The sequence below is a fragment of the Setaria viridis genome, chromosome 6, assembly GCF_005286985.2.
Source record: "Setaria viridis chromosome 6, Setaria_viridis_v4.0, whole genome shotgun sequence".
In the NCBI taxonomy this organism is placed as follows: Eukaryota; Viridiplantae; Streptophyta; class Magnoliopsida; order Poales; family Poaceae; genus Setaria; species Setaria viridis.
The window spans coordinates 35,791,848-35,806,234 of NC_048268.2; the positions used below are offsets into that span (position 1 = coordinate 35,791,848).

The 14,387-nt window shown below is 47.9% G+C and overlaps 2 protein-coding genes across 2 annotated transcripts; one reads left to right on the top strand and one right to left on the bottom strand.

Moving 5' to 3' along the window:
• Positions 1-531: 531 nt before the first annotated feature.
• Positions 532-4,118, bottom strand: LOC117861561 (cytochrome c1-2, heme protein, mitochondrial). The gene is made up of 8 exons (XM_034745132.2): positions 3,963-4,118; positions 3,249-3,316; positions 2,547-2,749; positions 1,974-2,253; positions 1,821-1,892; positions 1,201-1,317; positions 1,039-1,104; positions 532-934 (listed from the first exon to the last, which is right to left on the bottom strand). Exons 2-8 carry the CDS (start codon positions 3,306-3,308, stop codon positions 818-820), a joined length of 915 nt encoding a protein of 304 aa, XP_034601023.1. The 5' UTR covers positions 3,309-3,316; positions 3,963-4,118; the 3' UTR covers positions 532-817.
• Positions 4,119-4,785: 667 nt separating this feature from the next.
• On the top strand, positions 4,786-6,228 carry LOC117860064 (manganese-dependent ADP-ribose/CDP-alcohol diphosphatase). Its single transcript, XM_034743274.2, has one exon. The coding sequence runs from the start codon at positions 4,892-4,894 to the stop codon at positions 5,909-5,911; it is 1,020 nt and encodes a 339-aa protein (XP_034599165.1). The 5' UTR covers positions 4,786-4,891; the 3' UTR covers positions 5,912-6,228.
• Positions 6,229-14,387: the final 8,159 nt, after the last annotated feature.

The following is a 14,387-nucleotide window of genomic DNA, read 5'->3' on the forward strand; positions in this document are numbered from 1 at the left end:
AAGTTCCTGCTCCCCTTCGATGTACGGGCGCACCGACAGCACCGTCCTGGCGTCCATGTCGACGGTGACCAGCGTCACCGTGTCGATGTAGTCGGAAGGGCTTGGCGCCGCCGTCACGGTGGAACACGAACCGATCAAGCATCACCTCCATGGTGGATGATCCCCTTCTTCCCCATCGGTGGCGTTATTGGGGGGCCGATCTGGGTGTTGTTGGGCCATTAATCGACGGTAATTGGGCTTCATTCATCGGTGGGCTTCAAGTACCAAGTGGAGTGTTATCAGCCTGAGCAATCAGTTGTCCCTTTCACTTTGCCAGTTGCCCTTTTCAACTAAAACATTCCGAATTGCATCTTTTGAACCAAAAAATTACCGGATTGTGTTACAGGCTCGCATTTGGGTACGTGGCCATTTCAAGGGATCACAGATTTCAGAGCAAACTCTCAAACCTTCCATGCAACACGGAATAAGCAAACACCAAATATGAAAGTAGGCAAAACGAACAGTTCCGTATTTCATAGCATAAAGAACCTATGAACCGAACAGTTCAATATTTCATAGCATAAGAATTTATCAACTCCCATCAGCTGTTAAGTTAGAAGATTGCTGGTAACATTTGAGGCGGTGACAGACAAAAAACCGTGAAACAAAGTGCTCCCTTGGAGAAAATGCTTTTGCAGCAGAGTAAAGAAGACAAAATAAATTTCTAGGCATGGAACCTAGCCCCAGTGGCAAAATTGTACATCACAAATCCATTATTTTGAATGCTCCCCGTTAAAGGCTCGACATATTTAAAATTTAAAAAAGGAAACGGCAGTCCTCAGTTGACAACATCCAGGACCAGCTTGCGTGACTTCAAGACTGACCACTTCATGCGCCGGTAGTAGGCAGCTTGGAGAAGAGCTAGTGACAGTAGGAAGATCCACTTCACTCCCATCTACAACGAGTTTTGAGTGGGTTGTGATCAGGACATGGATCATGGCAAAATTGAAAAGCAACAGAGACATCTGCAGTCAATTGATTAAGCCGCAAGGATGTTACCAGCTTTCTCTCTTCCATCTCAGGCTCAGCTGCCCACGAAAGGAATGATACGACATCCTTACCCATCTGTGAAAGAAACATGAGAACGGTCACGCCTCAGTCCTGGGCTCCTAACCTCACAACTGAAAACTGAATGGATAAACAATGACAGTAATAGTTTACCTGGGCTTCAGTTGCAGGAGTACCATCCTCGTACTCAACAGCTCCATCATTAAGCATCTTGGGCATGGCTATGGCACCACCAGGGAAGTAGGGATTGTAATGCAGACCCTCACGGATCTAGGTTGCAAAACAATGAATGTCATTATTGTTACCTATAATAATCTAGCAAAAGCAAACACTATAATGCAAAAAAGTATGAAATATCCATCCTTTGATAGACAATCACAAGACATATTTTAGTCAATATCTATGGGGGCCTGTGTTTGACAGTATTACAGAATCAAAGAATTATCCATGGTAAACATACACAGATAAAACTAGTGATGTTGAACTGATCAAAGATTATTGACCAACAATTGCTCGTCGAACAGAAAAGATTAAGCACTCGGAACATCATAATCTGCAGTTCAGTGCTTTCAACATCCAATAGCATCTTCTAACAGAGAAAATTGTGCATAAATCAGGAGCCAGTATGAAACGGAGATTTGAAATGTATCATGCAATACAAGTGATTGTAAATCAAGCAAGAGGTTACTCTTAACCATGTATAAACAATGATAATGGATTCACGAAGCCGTAAACCACACCAGATTGAAATGATACATAAACAATTAAAGTACCTGAACGCCAGCAGGTGGGTCACGATAACCAGTAAGAAGAGCAAAAACGTAGTTCTGACCATTGTGCCTTGCCTGAATAAAAGCATTGCAAACAGTAAGCCACAAGGAGTGAAAGATCACACCAAACAATGCAAGACCATTGGCAGAAATTACCTTTGTGATAAGACTGAGGTCCGGGGGGTATGCACCACCATTTGCAAATCGGGCTGCTTGCTCATTTGCATAGGGCTGTGGGAAGCGGTCACTCAGCTTACCAGGGCGGGTGAACATTTCACCCTCATCATTAGGACCATCAACTACCTCAATCTCAGCAGCCATTGCCTTTGTTTCCTCTTCAGTATAGGCCACCCCAACCAAATCACGGTACGAAATCAAGGACATGGAGTGACAAGAGGCACAAACTTGTGTGTAAACTTGATGTCCACGCCGAATTCTGCAGAGTAATATTTTTTTAGATATATTAGAGAAGAATGCAAGAAAACAAAGTATTTACAGTTCAACAAGAATTTGTCCTGGAACAAGACAACTACTAAATTACTTCATTGCTAATTGTTAAAGTAGTACAAAATGTCATTTGTAAATTATACACCCCAGCACAAAAAAAAAAGCTTGTTAATTCTGTGCCATGATCCATATTCCATAAAATGATTTACATGATTCTGTAAATATCAAGCCATACCAAATGAATAAAAGCTTAATGAAAATGAGAGGATACGGTTGACTTACGATGCATGATCATAAGAGCTCATGATGCCAGCATGTGGCCAGGGATAATCTGGGGCTGCCAAGCCATGCTCAGCTTCATCCGCAGATGCTATTGTAGCAAAACTCAATAGACCAGAGGCACCAACTCCAAGAAGAGCCAATGCTCTCAGTCCAGCAGAGGACTCTTCATGCTTTCCCCGAAGTGAAGAAAGCAGCGATGAACCCTACAAAACATGGCAACAATGTTAAGAGACAGCAATCATGGGTCATGGCCCGTGGAAAAAGATAGAATGTCTACCAAAACTCATAAGTCAAAAGTAACTTAATGACCTCCAAAACTCATAATTTTGATTGGAAAAGGAGGGATCGAACACAACTAGGATGACTAGTAAAGATCCAGTCAACAGAACTGAAAAGGACTATACTGCTCAAGCTATCTGGTTCAAATTTATTATACAATAGGATAAGACAAGAACAGCAAAACATAAACCCTATAAAAGACACATGCGGCAGTGATTAATTGCTCATTTCTGTCAAGCGGACATCATGCAGATCCTAACAGCTTAAGCACGTTCACTACGATTTGCTTCCAACATGAACAGTAAATCCACAGATAGATACATTCCATATTACAATGGTGAGGCTTCACTACCCGAATTGGATATGGACTCATTTTGAAGAGGCTGGCATACAAACAAAGAGTTCACTGATATTGGTACTTACAGATGACTGGTTGTGGAGAGTTCTCCTCAGAAGCTGGTTAATGCCCCTTGTGGCAGCCATCCAGGATTCTGCAAAATCCAGTATTGAGAACTTAGTTCCATAGTGAAAAGTGGTTTGGCACAACAAGCATGAGCACCAGAAATAAAACATGCAAATTTCTTCATAGATACAAATGGTTCCATCCTACTGACACTAATCAACCCTTCCAATGAATTCAAGCGGAACAAACCACATTGAAAGCACGAAATCAGGAGGTTTTGCCGCAAATTTTGCCAGTCTAACACCCAAATCCGCAACACATAAATGGCTAGATTTGCATTTCAGCTATCACTATCAGGGACAACAACATTAATTGGTCCCGCAGAATAAACTAGCAATCTAGCGCTTCGTAACAACTAACAACAAAAAGGAAACGGAAATCAACTTTTAGGTTGGGGCAGATGGATCTCCACTCCGCTGCAACCCACAGGGACGAGGACGCCAACGGAGAAGGACGCGAGGTCAAGCCCCGGATGCGCACGCCGCCTCAATCGATCGGATTCGCACAGATCTAGCGGCTCGATTCCCACGGCCCCAAGAGGCCTGGACACGACCCTGGGGTCGTCCGCAACTACCGGAGACCAGAGCGGATCACCAGATCGGAGATCTCCACCACATGCCTGGAAGGGGACGAACCAGCAGGAATCAACGAGGACACTAATCAAGAGGACTCACCTACAGGGCGCGGCGCGGTGCGTCGCGGGCGGAGACGCGGGCTCCGGCGAGCGGCGGCGCGGGGAGGGAGGCGGAAGGAATGGGCGAGGGGAGGGGAGGATGCGGGGGGCGTGTGATGGGCTTTGTGGCGATGCCGATGCGAGACCCAGGCGGGTGGTGCCGATCTCCCTCCGGGGACGTCTCACTGACACGTGGGGCCGCCCTGCGCCGCGGCTTCCGGACGGGCCACGCGGGCCCTTCCAGCTAGACCTTGATTTTGAGGCCCGCCCGACCAGTATACGTAGGCCCAGAAAGACCATCAACCTTGGAGGCCCAAAGAAATAGATTGTTTTGCATTTAAATGGACTATTATCCTCTCACTCAAAAATGGACTATTAAGATCCCGTTTAGTAGAGTTTCGGCTTCTCATAAAACGGCTTCGGCTTCGGCTTCTTCAGTGGAGTGGCTTTTTTAGTGAAGCTGAAGCCGTTTTGCAAAATGTTCGGTAAAACGGCTTCTCAATAGCAATATATGTAATTTTATGATCACTTAATGCTTGAAGAGAGAGGAGAAGTCGGTGAAGCCACTTTTTTCGACTTCTCCTGTCTAGAGTAAGCTGTTTTACGGCTTCTCCCCGGCTTTGGTGGTGAAGCCGTTTTGAAATTAGCCTTTTGGTAGGACTTCACCAAAAACCGGTGGAGACGCACCTTAAGAAGCCCTACCAAACGGGGTCTAAAATTCCCTAAAAATGGATTATTAAAAAATTGGTCCCAGCCGTTGATCTGCCACTCCCTTTCTGTCGTGGCCTCCGTCCACACAAAATCTCAGCCCAACAGGCTAAAAAACGAGCGGCGCACCGTGCTGCAGTGCACGGGACCTGCAGATACTCCTAGCTAGCTTGTGCCGCCACCCAACCAGCGACGACCACTCGCCGCTGCTGGACTCGGCCCATGCTGGCGCGCCCGAACGCCGGCGTGGTCCGGCCGCCGGCGTCGTCGGCGAAGGAGCCGCTCTTCTCGTTCGGCGTCATCGCCGACGTGCAGTACGCCGACATCCCCGACGGCCGGTCCTTCCTCGGCGTGCCGCGCTACTACCGCCACAGCATCTGCGTCCTCCGCCGCGCCGTCCGGAGCTGGAACGCCCACGAGGGCGTCAGGTTCTGCGTCAACTTCGGCGACATCGTCGACGGCTTCTGCCCCAGGGAGCGGTCCCTGGAGGCCGTCCGCGCCGTGGTGCGCGAGTTCGACGGCTTCCGCGGCGGGCCGGCGTACCACATGCTCGGCAACCACTGCCTGTACAACCTCCCCCGGAGCGACCTCGTGCCGGAGCTGCGTATCCCCTCGCCGCCGGGCCGCTCCGCCGCCTACTACGACTTCTCGCCGTGGCCGGGGTACCGCTTCGTGGTGCTGGACGCCTACGACTTGAGCGCCCTCGGGCGGCCGCGGACGCACCCGTCGTCCGCGGCGGCGCGGCGGTTCCTGGATGCCCGGAACCCGAACCGCGACAAGAACAGCCCGAGCGGGCTCGAGGGGACGGACCGGCGGTTCGTGATGTTCAACGGCGGCGTGGGCGGCGCGCAGCTGCGGTGGCTGGACGGCGTCCTCCGCGGCGCGGCGCGGCGGCGGGAGAGGGTCGTGGTGTGCAGCCACCTGCCGGTGCACCCCGGCGCGGCGTCGCCCACGGGGCTCATGTGGAACTACGAGGAGGTGATGGCCGTGGTGCGGCGGCACGAAGGGTGCGTCGTGGCGTGCCTCGCCGGGCACGTCCACAGGGGCGGGTACGCCGTGGACGGGTGCGGCGTGCACCACCGCACGCTGGAGGCCGCCGTCGAGTGCCCTCCCGGCACCGACGCGTTCGGGCGCGTCGAGGTGTACCCCGACCGGCTCAGGCTCGTCGGATCCGACAGGATGGCCAGCACGGAGATGCTGCTGCTCAGCTCCTCGTCCTCGACTGAGGTAGCTGCGGCGTAGGGATCGACATCGCTTGCGGCTGCGTGTACTACTGCGATACGATTCATACGAACACACGAGTACTCTGGCTTAACCACTGCCGTTGGGAACGTTTTGTTTCTGAATTCTGGTACCTACATGAACCTAACCAATGCACGAGCCGCTGGAAGCCTGCAAACGAACAGCTCGTGCAATTCGCATACCAGCAGTTGAGTACTAGGGTCTAGAAGCACAATCTGGTTAACAAATCACAGCCCTTGAGCTAATCCCATGACCCTGAGTGAACCACGTGTCTTCTCCTCGTCCTATTATACAAGCATAAAGGGTTCAACTGTGCTGATTGTTGGAGGCTGTTGTTTTGTTTGCTGGCTCTCAGCAGCACCGCCGGACGAGCTCGCCGCGCCGGCGCTTTTCGCCTGGCTGCCTGCTGCTTTTCCCGGTTTCGCCACTGACCTCCGTGCCTCGGGCGCTGTGCGTGTAACTCTGACCGACCGGTTACATCGCTCCACGGCATGCTGGCAGCAGCGGCGGCATCCGATGCAGCGGAGACGTGAGCTCGGCGGCCTCTGGGTGGTGCGCGAGGGCACCGTGCTCGTGCATGCGAAAAGCCTAGCATATCAAACTGGGATGGAATTGAACAACAGTCTTTTTTTTTTGAACCAAGATGAACATCCAGTCCTTGTTAATAATACAGCTCCACCATCCTCTGAATCAGGTTGAGTTGTGTTAAAAAGAAAAAGAAGAAGAAGAAGAAGAAAAGAAAAAAGCGCTGTCCGCGCCGCAGACGATCAGGGTCTGCTGCAATCTGCAAGTAAGGCTGCAACGCAAGAGCTGCAGCCTGCAGGCTGGGCAGCCTCGGGCACTGCGCGGCAGCACCATGCTTCCATGGTCGCGTCCTGATCGTCGGCCACCCCGAGCGGTTGGTGCGGCGCCGGTCGATCGGCCGGCACTCCGGCGGCGGCGGCGAACCCCGAGCGCGAGAGATTGACCGGCCGGAATCTCCGCCTCCACAGCTAGCTGGTGCTTTCGCCCTTCCGACCACCCGTACCGGCAAAAGAAGGCGCTGCAGACCAGCAGTGAAACAGAAAACTATTTTTCTTGAATAGTAAATCCCAAGTATAATTGAGAGCCTTTTTCTCCAATCCCAACTTTGATCTTCCCCAGCACAAAAAGAAGGGGGAAAAAGAGAGAAAGAAAAAAAGGCAATGCAGGCAAAAAGCAACGCGGCTTTCTTTGGCTAGTACGCCAGGCAGGCAGCGCAACACGGCGATGCAGAATTGCAGATGATCGCCGTGCCAAAAGCGGAACCCGGCCAAGGGCAGGGCGTAGCCGTAGCGGACCAGCAGCGGATCATTTGGCAACGGCAACACGCCTGCGCCTCTGATCAGCATCAGCTGGCTCCCTCGTGAAATGGAAGACTGTTTCCCTCTCTCTCTCTGTTTTTTTTTAAAAAAAGGAAGAATGTTTCTCGGCATTAAGATTCCAGTCATGAACAAGACAAGATCCCTCCCTGCTTCTCCTTCAATTCATATCGTGTTTTCGTTTTTTTTAAGCGTGTGCTTTCGCCGTTGCAGTTGCATCCAAACAGCCACTGAGAAAACAAGCTGTCCATGTAACCCTGCTAATGGGTTGAAACCCACCCCTGACCCACCCCAACCCACATTAAATTAACTCATTTTCCATTCAGCCCCATAACTATTATTTAAATCTAATCTGACCCGTCCCGCCAATTGTTATAACCCGTGTATTTGCTACATAAATCTGCATGTGGGTTCATGTAAAAAACCCTGATACTTGTGAGTTAAACCTATACGAACCCATAGAAAAAGGAATCACTCTCCAACCCGCCCCAACCCGTATTTGGATAAACCCAACTCATTCAAACACGTCCCGCTTCATAATCAACTCTATAAAACCCATTTCAACCCGCTCCATAAGCAGACTTATTACGTCCATGCCAGCAAGCACCTGCTCACGGCCCTTTTTGTGTTGACTGAAAAGAAAAAGGGAGCGCAAAAATGAGGAAGGGAGGGAGGACGGAGGAGGAGACGGAGTTCGTACGTACCATGTTGGCAGGAGGGTAACCTTACCGCACCCTCCCATGTTGGCAGGAGCGAAAAAAAGTTGAAGTGTCTTAGCTCAACTTTGGACAAACGGAGAGGTAATGTTACCGTTAGACGCTATCTCTCGGCTCGAGGTTCCGATCACCGCATCTCTGTCTCTCCCCTCCTTTCTTCTTGTAAAAGGCCCCTTCCTCGTCTCCCCTGCTCGAGCACCCATTCCGCCCGCCGTTTCTTCCACCTCCCTTCCTTTTTGTCTCGCCTATCTACGAGAACCACCACAACCAAAGCCTCCTCCCTTCTCCCATGGCCTACCGAAGCTGCGGCCCCGGAGGCCATGGCGATCCCGGGGACCAGCGCCCACCGTACGGCAACCGGGGATACCGAGGCGGCCGGCCTAGCGGCTTCATGCGCCCGCGGCCGGCGTCCACGTGGAGTCCGTTGCCGGCTCAGCATGAGGCCGCGCCGATAGTGGTGGGGTACCGCGCGCCCATGGCCCTGCGGCAAAAGGCCTCACCTTCACCTCCGTCCGGGCCGGACACCGTCCGGTCCCCTCCGTCGTCGCCGACCACGTCCTCTTCGGCGCCGCCGTCCGGGCCGGTCACCGTCCGGGCCCCTCACTCGTCGCCAACCACGGCCTCTTCGGCGCCGCCGTCCGGGCCGGTCACCGTCCGGGCCCCTCACTCGTCGCCAACCACGGCCTCTTCGGCGTCACCGGTCACCGTCCGGGCCCCTCCATCGTCGCCGACCACGGCCACTTCGTCGCCGCCATCCGGGCCGGTCACCGTCCGGGCCCCTCCGTCGTCGCCGCCGTCCGGGCCGGTCAGTGTCCGGGCTCCTCCGTCGTCGCCGACCACGGCCTCTTCGGCGCCGCCGTCGGCAGCGACTCTGGCTAAGGAGGCCGAGAAGAAGCTTTCCCTGTCCGTCGGCAACAAGTACATGTCCCGCGCAAAACAATTCCTCGTGGACGTCTCCGCCAACAATCTGTTTCATTACGACGTGAGCTTGCTTGGCCTCCACTTCCATCTACCTCCTCTACTTGTACCTGTCCCAGCTTCCATCTGTATGCATGCTCCTGTACACCCTCTTTTGCTTAGATCTGGAATTCTGGATGTGCGCACTGCCTGTGTTTGTAATGCATCTGAGTTCCTGATGATGTTCATCGATAGTATATATCTATCTATCTATCTATCTGGAGAGCGAGCGCGCTTCGATCTCATCCTGTTTGATGGATGTTTTTGGTCGGAGCGTCGGTCTGCTCGTGTCACTTGTCTCGCTCTCCGGTTTCTTCTCCTGCGCCTGCGCGCGCGTTTTGGTAAGCACTCGAGTTTGATCGGAGGAACGAACGTCGCGCGTTTTGGTAAGCACTCGAGTTTGATCTGAGGAACGTCGCACATGTATGTATATGAACGGCTATTTCAATCTCGTCCTGCTCATGGATGTTTTGGTTGGAGCGCACGTTCGTTCAATTCGGCTCTTGTGCCACCGATCTTATTTAGCCTGTCAGAGGCCTTAATTGAAGCGAAACGGAACGTTGTCTCCAGTTGCGCGCATGCATTGGGTTCGTTTTGCTGTTTCTCGATCGTGATGCTCCTTTTAGGAAGAGGAGTTGCACAAATTTCTCCGAGCATGCAAGCAAGTCTCTTCTCCTGTGTTGTCTTCATCTCTGAATGGTACACGCTCGTTTCGTATGCGTTGTTATTCGTACCCTGCATCGTTGCTACAATTGCTAGCTTTGTTGAATCTTTTCATCTTCTTCAGGGAGATCTTCTCTGGATTTTTTTCCCCGAATTTCATTACTTATCTGCTGCTTTTCATCTTCTTCATTCGAGGAGATTTCTTTTTTTGATCTGACCCCTTTTTTTTGGCTTCCTGTGCTGTGCAAGTGCAACACATAGTGCCAAAACTGTTTGATGGTTGTGCACAGTACCCTTGGCCCTGCTATCTCGGACGCATGTGCTTCTCTCAGCTATTCCCATTTTGATCTCTTCCAAATCCAAATGGGATCAGACAATATGAATTTGTGTTTCGAACTGCTTTTATGCCAATCTTGGAATTTTTTCTTGATGAAAAATGGCAGGAGCACTGCATACCTGTAAAATTGCTTGAATCACTCCAATATTACATGGCATTTTATTTCCCACCTCTGTTAATTTAATCTCCAGTGTTGTGTGTAATAAGTGTAGCATTTGTTAGACAGCAGGGTTCGATTTGGATCTTTGCCGCTGGATGTCCTTGCAGCATCACCAACCCGAGTGTGCTCTCACGCGCACAACTGCCCATTGCGATTCCCGTCAACCCCAAGCGCTCTTCAATTCCATTGCGATTCATTTGGCCTGTCCTTTCACTCGGAAATCGACTATTTCTTCATATAGTTTGTTTGCTATTGGCTACCCAGTTTTCTGAATTTCCCTTCGCGTCTGTACCAGCACCCTGACGATTCTGTAAAATGTCCCCTCTTACTCTAGGAGCTAGGATTTTTCCTTATGCTTAATTGTTTACTGAATCTAGGATGAGTAATACTTGTTCTCCGTTCTTCACCGGATTAGGATACCAGATTACTAGTAGCCACCTGTATGATGATACTAATATGTGAAACTATGGTTTAATAGATTAAAATGTTATTATTTAGCTTTGCATTGCCCATTTTGTCTTTAGGTTGCTATTTCACCCGAGCCAAAGTCAAAAGCTGTGAACAGGGAAGTTCTTACTGAGTTCATTAAATTGTATGGAAAGTCCTCTTTGGGTGGCAAGTTGGCTGTCTATGATGGAAGAACAACCCTCTACACTGCTGGTCCACTTCTATTTGAATCACAAAAGTTTGTGGTTAAAATGGTTCTTACTGAAAATGAGAACAAAGGAAGGTCAGATTGTACATATGCCCACTTTTCTGTAACACTACAAACTTGTTTGTCAATGCAGCTATTTACTCATTTTAAATTTATAGGGTGGACACCGAGTTCGAGATCACAATCCAAATTGCTGGTAGAACAGACCAGTACCATCTTAAGCAGTTCCTGTGTGGACGACAGGGGGATGTTCCTCATGAAATCATACAGCTTCTCGATGTTATGCTCAAGGAGTGCCACTCTTGGAAGTATAACAGGTACACTCAAGTTCTTGTGTTGAATTTTGCTTGGATAACTTACTACAGGGTGCTTACTGTTTCCTGGTAATATAATCTTCACTGAAGTTATTGTGGCATTGTCCAGATTCCTTTTCTCTATGTTTGGTCATAGCGGAGGCATTGGTGAGGGCCTTGAGTCCTGTACAGGTGACTTTCATAGGCTGTGCCAATCACATATGGGTCTATCTCTGAATACAGATTACACATTTACTGTTTGTTGTCAATTTGTCAATGCACTAATGTATGTGTTGATAATTAACATTGTGCTGATGCTACTTTATTCAGACATATTGGCAACATCTTTTTCCAAGCCTGTTACAGTGATAAGGTTTGTCAAAGAATGCCTTGGCATACATGATAACTGTCAGCCTTTGTCAGAGAGAGATTGTGTGAAGGTAATACTCTATTCTTCACTGGATTAGGATACCAGATTGCTAGTAGTCACCTGTATGATGATACTAATATGTGAAACTATGGTTTAATAGATTAAAATGTTATTATTTAGCTTTGCATTGCCATTTTGTCTTTAGGTTGCTATTACACCCGAGCCAAAGTCAAAAGCTGTGAACAGGGAAGTTCTTACTGAGTTCATTAAATTGTATGGAAAGTCCTCTTTGAGTGGCAAATTGGCTGTCTATGATGGAAGAACAACCCTCTACACTGCTGGTCCACTTCTATTTGAATCACAAAAGTTTGTGGTTAAAATGGTTCTTACTGAAAATGAGAACAAAGGAAGGTCAGATTGTACATATGCCCACTTTTCTGTAACACTACAAACTTGTTTGTCAATGCAGCTATTTACTCATTTTAAATTTATAGGGTGGAAACCGAGTTCGAGATCACAATCCGAATTGCTGGTAGAACAGACCAGTACCATCTTAAGCAGTTCCTGTGTGGACGACAGGGGGATGTTCCTCATGAAACCATACAGCTTCTTGATGTTATGCTCAAGGAGTGCCAATCTTGGAAGTATAACAGGTACACTCAAGTTCTTGTGTTGAATTTTGCTTGGATAACTTACTACAGGGTGCTTACTGTTTCCTGGTAATATAATCTTCACTGAAGTTATTGTGGCATTGTCCAGATTCCTTTTCTCTATGTTTGGTCATAATGGAGGCATTGGTGAGGGCCTTGAGTCCTGTACAGGTGACTTTCATAGGCTGTGCCGATCACATATGGGTCTATCTCTGAATACAGATTACATATTTACTGTTTGTTGTCAATTTGTCAATGCACTAATGTATGTGTTGATAATTAACATTGTGCTGATGCTACTTTATTCAGACATATTGGCAACATTTTTTTTCAAGCCTGTTACAGTGACAAGGTTTGTCGAAGAATGCCTTGGCATACATGATAACTGTCAGCCTTTGTCAGAGAGAGATTGTGTGAAGGTAATACTCTATTCTGAGAATCTACAAACCTTTTCTACATTGTTTTCTTTTGAAGTGAACCTTTTCTACATTGTGACAACCTGTAAACCTCCCCAGGAGGGGGAGCAGAGCATCCATGATGTGTAAACTTAATGCTTTTCCTTTCTCTGATTTGTTAAAATGCATAAATGATTTCTATTATGTGTTGTACATCATTTCTCATAATAAATATTTCTTATGCACCAAACAGATTATTTTGCACAACAAGTCTGCAGAAGATCAGTTTGCTCAGGAGTCTGGCATCAAGGCTAGCAGCAACCTTGTCCCAGTTCCACCCCGTGTGGTACCTCCTCCACCTTTGGTAACTTTCCTGAATTTTTCTTTTCCTTTTTTTTCTGAAGTTCATGGTTCAATTAGTCACTTTGTTTTTGCTTTTAGAGGAATGATAACTCTTTTTTTTTGTTAATTTCAGTCGAAGTATCATGATTGCGGCAAGGAGAAAACTCCACAACTCCTTGAAGACTCCCTCTCATATGATTTTGTCAACCTTATAAAAAAGTTATCAGTACGTCAATGCAATCATGTCAAGTCTGGTTGATGTTAATAAAAGCTCATCTAACTGCATTATTTATCTTTAGGTTGCTATAAATCCCGAGTTGAAGTCAAGGATGTTAGTAAAAGCTCATCTAACTGCATTATTTATCTTTAGGTTGCTATAAACCCCAAGTTCAAATCAACAAGGGTGTTCTCGATGAAAAAGAAGGCAAGAGAAATCAAGAGAGAATTTTTTTCCGAGCTCAAGAAGACGTCTTTGGGCGACAAATTGCTCACCTATAATGGAAGGGAGAGTATTCAGGATGAAGGTTCACCTCCTGGACCTAAGGAACCAGAAAAGAAGGAAAAAGAAAGGTATGCCATACAGCCATTTTGTTTAAGAAACATGTTTATCGATTCTGAGTTGAAAGATGATGCATCATTTTGTGGCATGTTGTGTTTACAGGAACATTAAGCGTGATGTATGCAAGGTTTTCAAAAATATTTCTGCTGGAATTTCCAGGAAGCTTGTGAAATTCAGTAGCAAGGTAAATTTCCATATGTTGTTTGCTACTACTTGAATATTGGCTAACTTTGCTACTCTATTCTTGTAGCATTTTCTGAGTTTACCCTCTGTTGGCTTATGTAGGATGAGACATGGAAGTTTCAACTTCCTAGCATACTATATGAGGTCATTATATGCAGACCACTAGCAATGTTTGCATATGTACCTCTGGATCTCATACTTGGAGGAGGACAGGCCCGTTTTGATAGATGGCAGCTCCCCCAAGAGCTGATGAATCCTTATCTTCAGTCATCAGGATGGGTCTCATTCTTGAATAGTTTGTCAAGGTACATAATTCATGAACTTTTAGTCTGTGTGTGTCGGGAGGGGCATGAGGCACTAGGTGTTACTTGGGATGGTGCCTTTTCATTATCAGATATTTGGCTTTGCAATGGTGGGGTAATGATCAATCCCAAAGTGCCGTGTCGAAACTATGATGAAGATGGTGGTCGGGCTGATTATCAATCTCTTCATTATATCATCTCCACATCTTTTTATGACTTTTATTCTAAGAGATACCCACTATACCTTGATTCCTTGCTCTATGAGTTAGAAACATGTCCCGCTGCAAGAAGACAACAGCATAGCTTTGTTACTTTTCTCGTAAACCATCCATCACTGATCTCTTTTACCGATCGAGTGGGTATTTATGCTTCCACCAGCACAATGATCCGTCAACTCCCTCGTTACCACCGTCAAATCCTCTACACCTTGCTGAACATTCAAGAATATGATTCTTGGGGGTTAGCAGTTGAATTCATTCCTGATCTGAACAGCACCTATAAGTTTGCGAATGTTCCTCGCTATGGAATAACTTTGGACTCATGCCTACAATTCG

Coding starts and splice junctions, on each gene's coding strand:
- LOC117860064 (XM_034743274.2), top strand. CDS start 4,892: ATGCTGGCGCGCCCGAACGCCGGCGTGGTCCGGCCGCCGGCGTCGTCG.
- LOC117861561 (XM_034745132.2), bottom strand. CDS start 3,308: ATGGCTGCCACAAGGGGCATTAACCAGCTTCTGAGGAGAACTCTCCAC. Junction 1,893..1,973: donor ACCTCAGTCTTATCACAAAG/GTAATTTCTGCC, acceptor GCTTTTATTCAG/GCAAGGCACAATGGTCAGAA. Junction 1,105..1,200: donor CTCCTGCAACTGAAGCCCAG/GTAAACTATTAC, acceptor TTTCTTTCACAG/ATGGGTAAGGATGTCGTATC.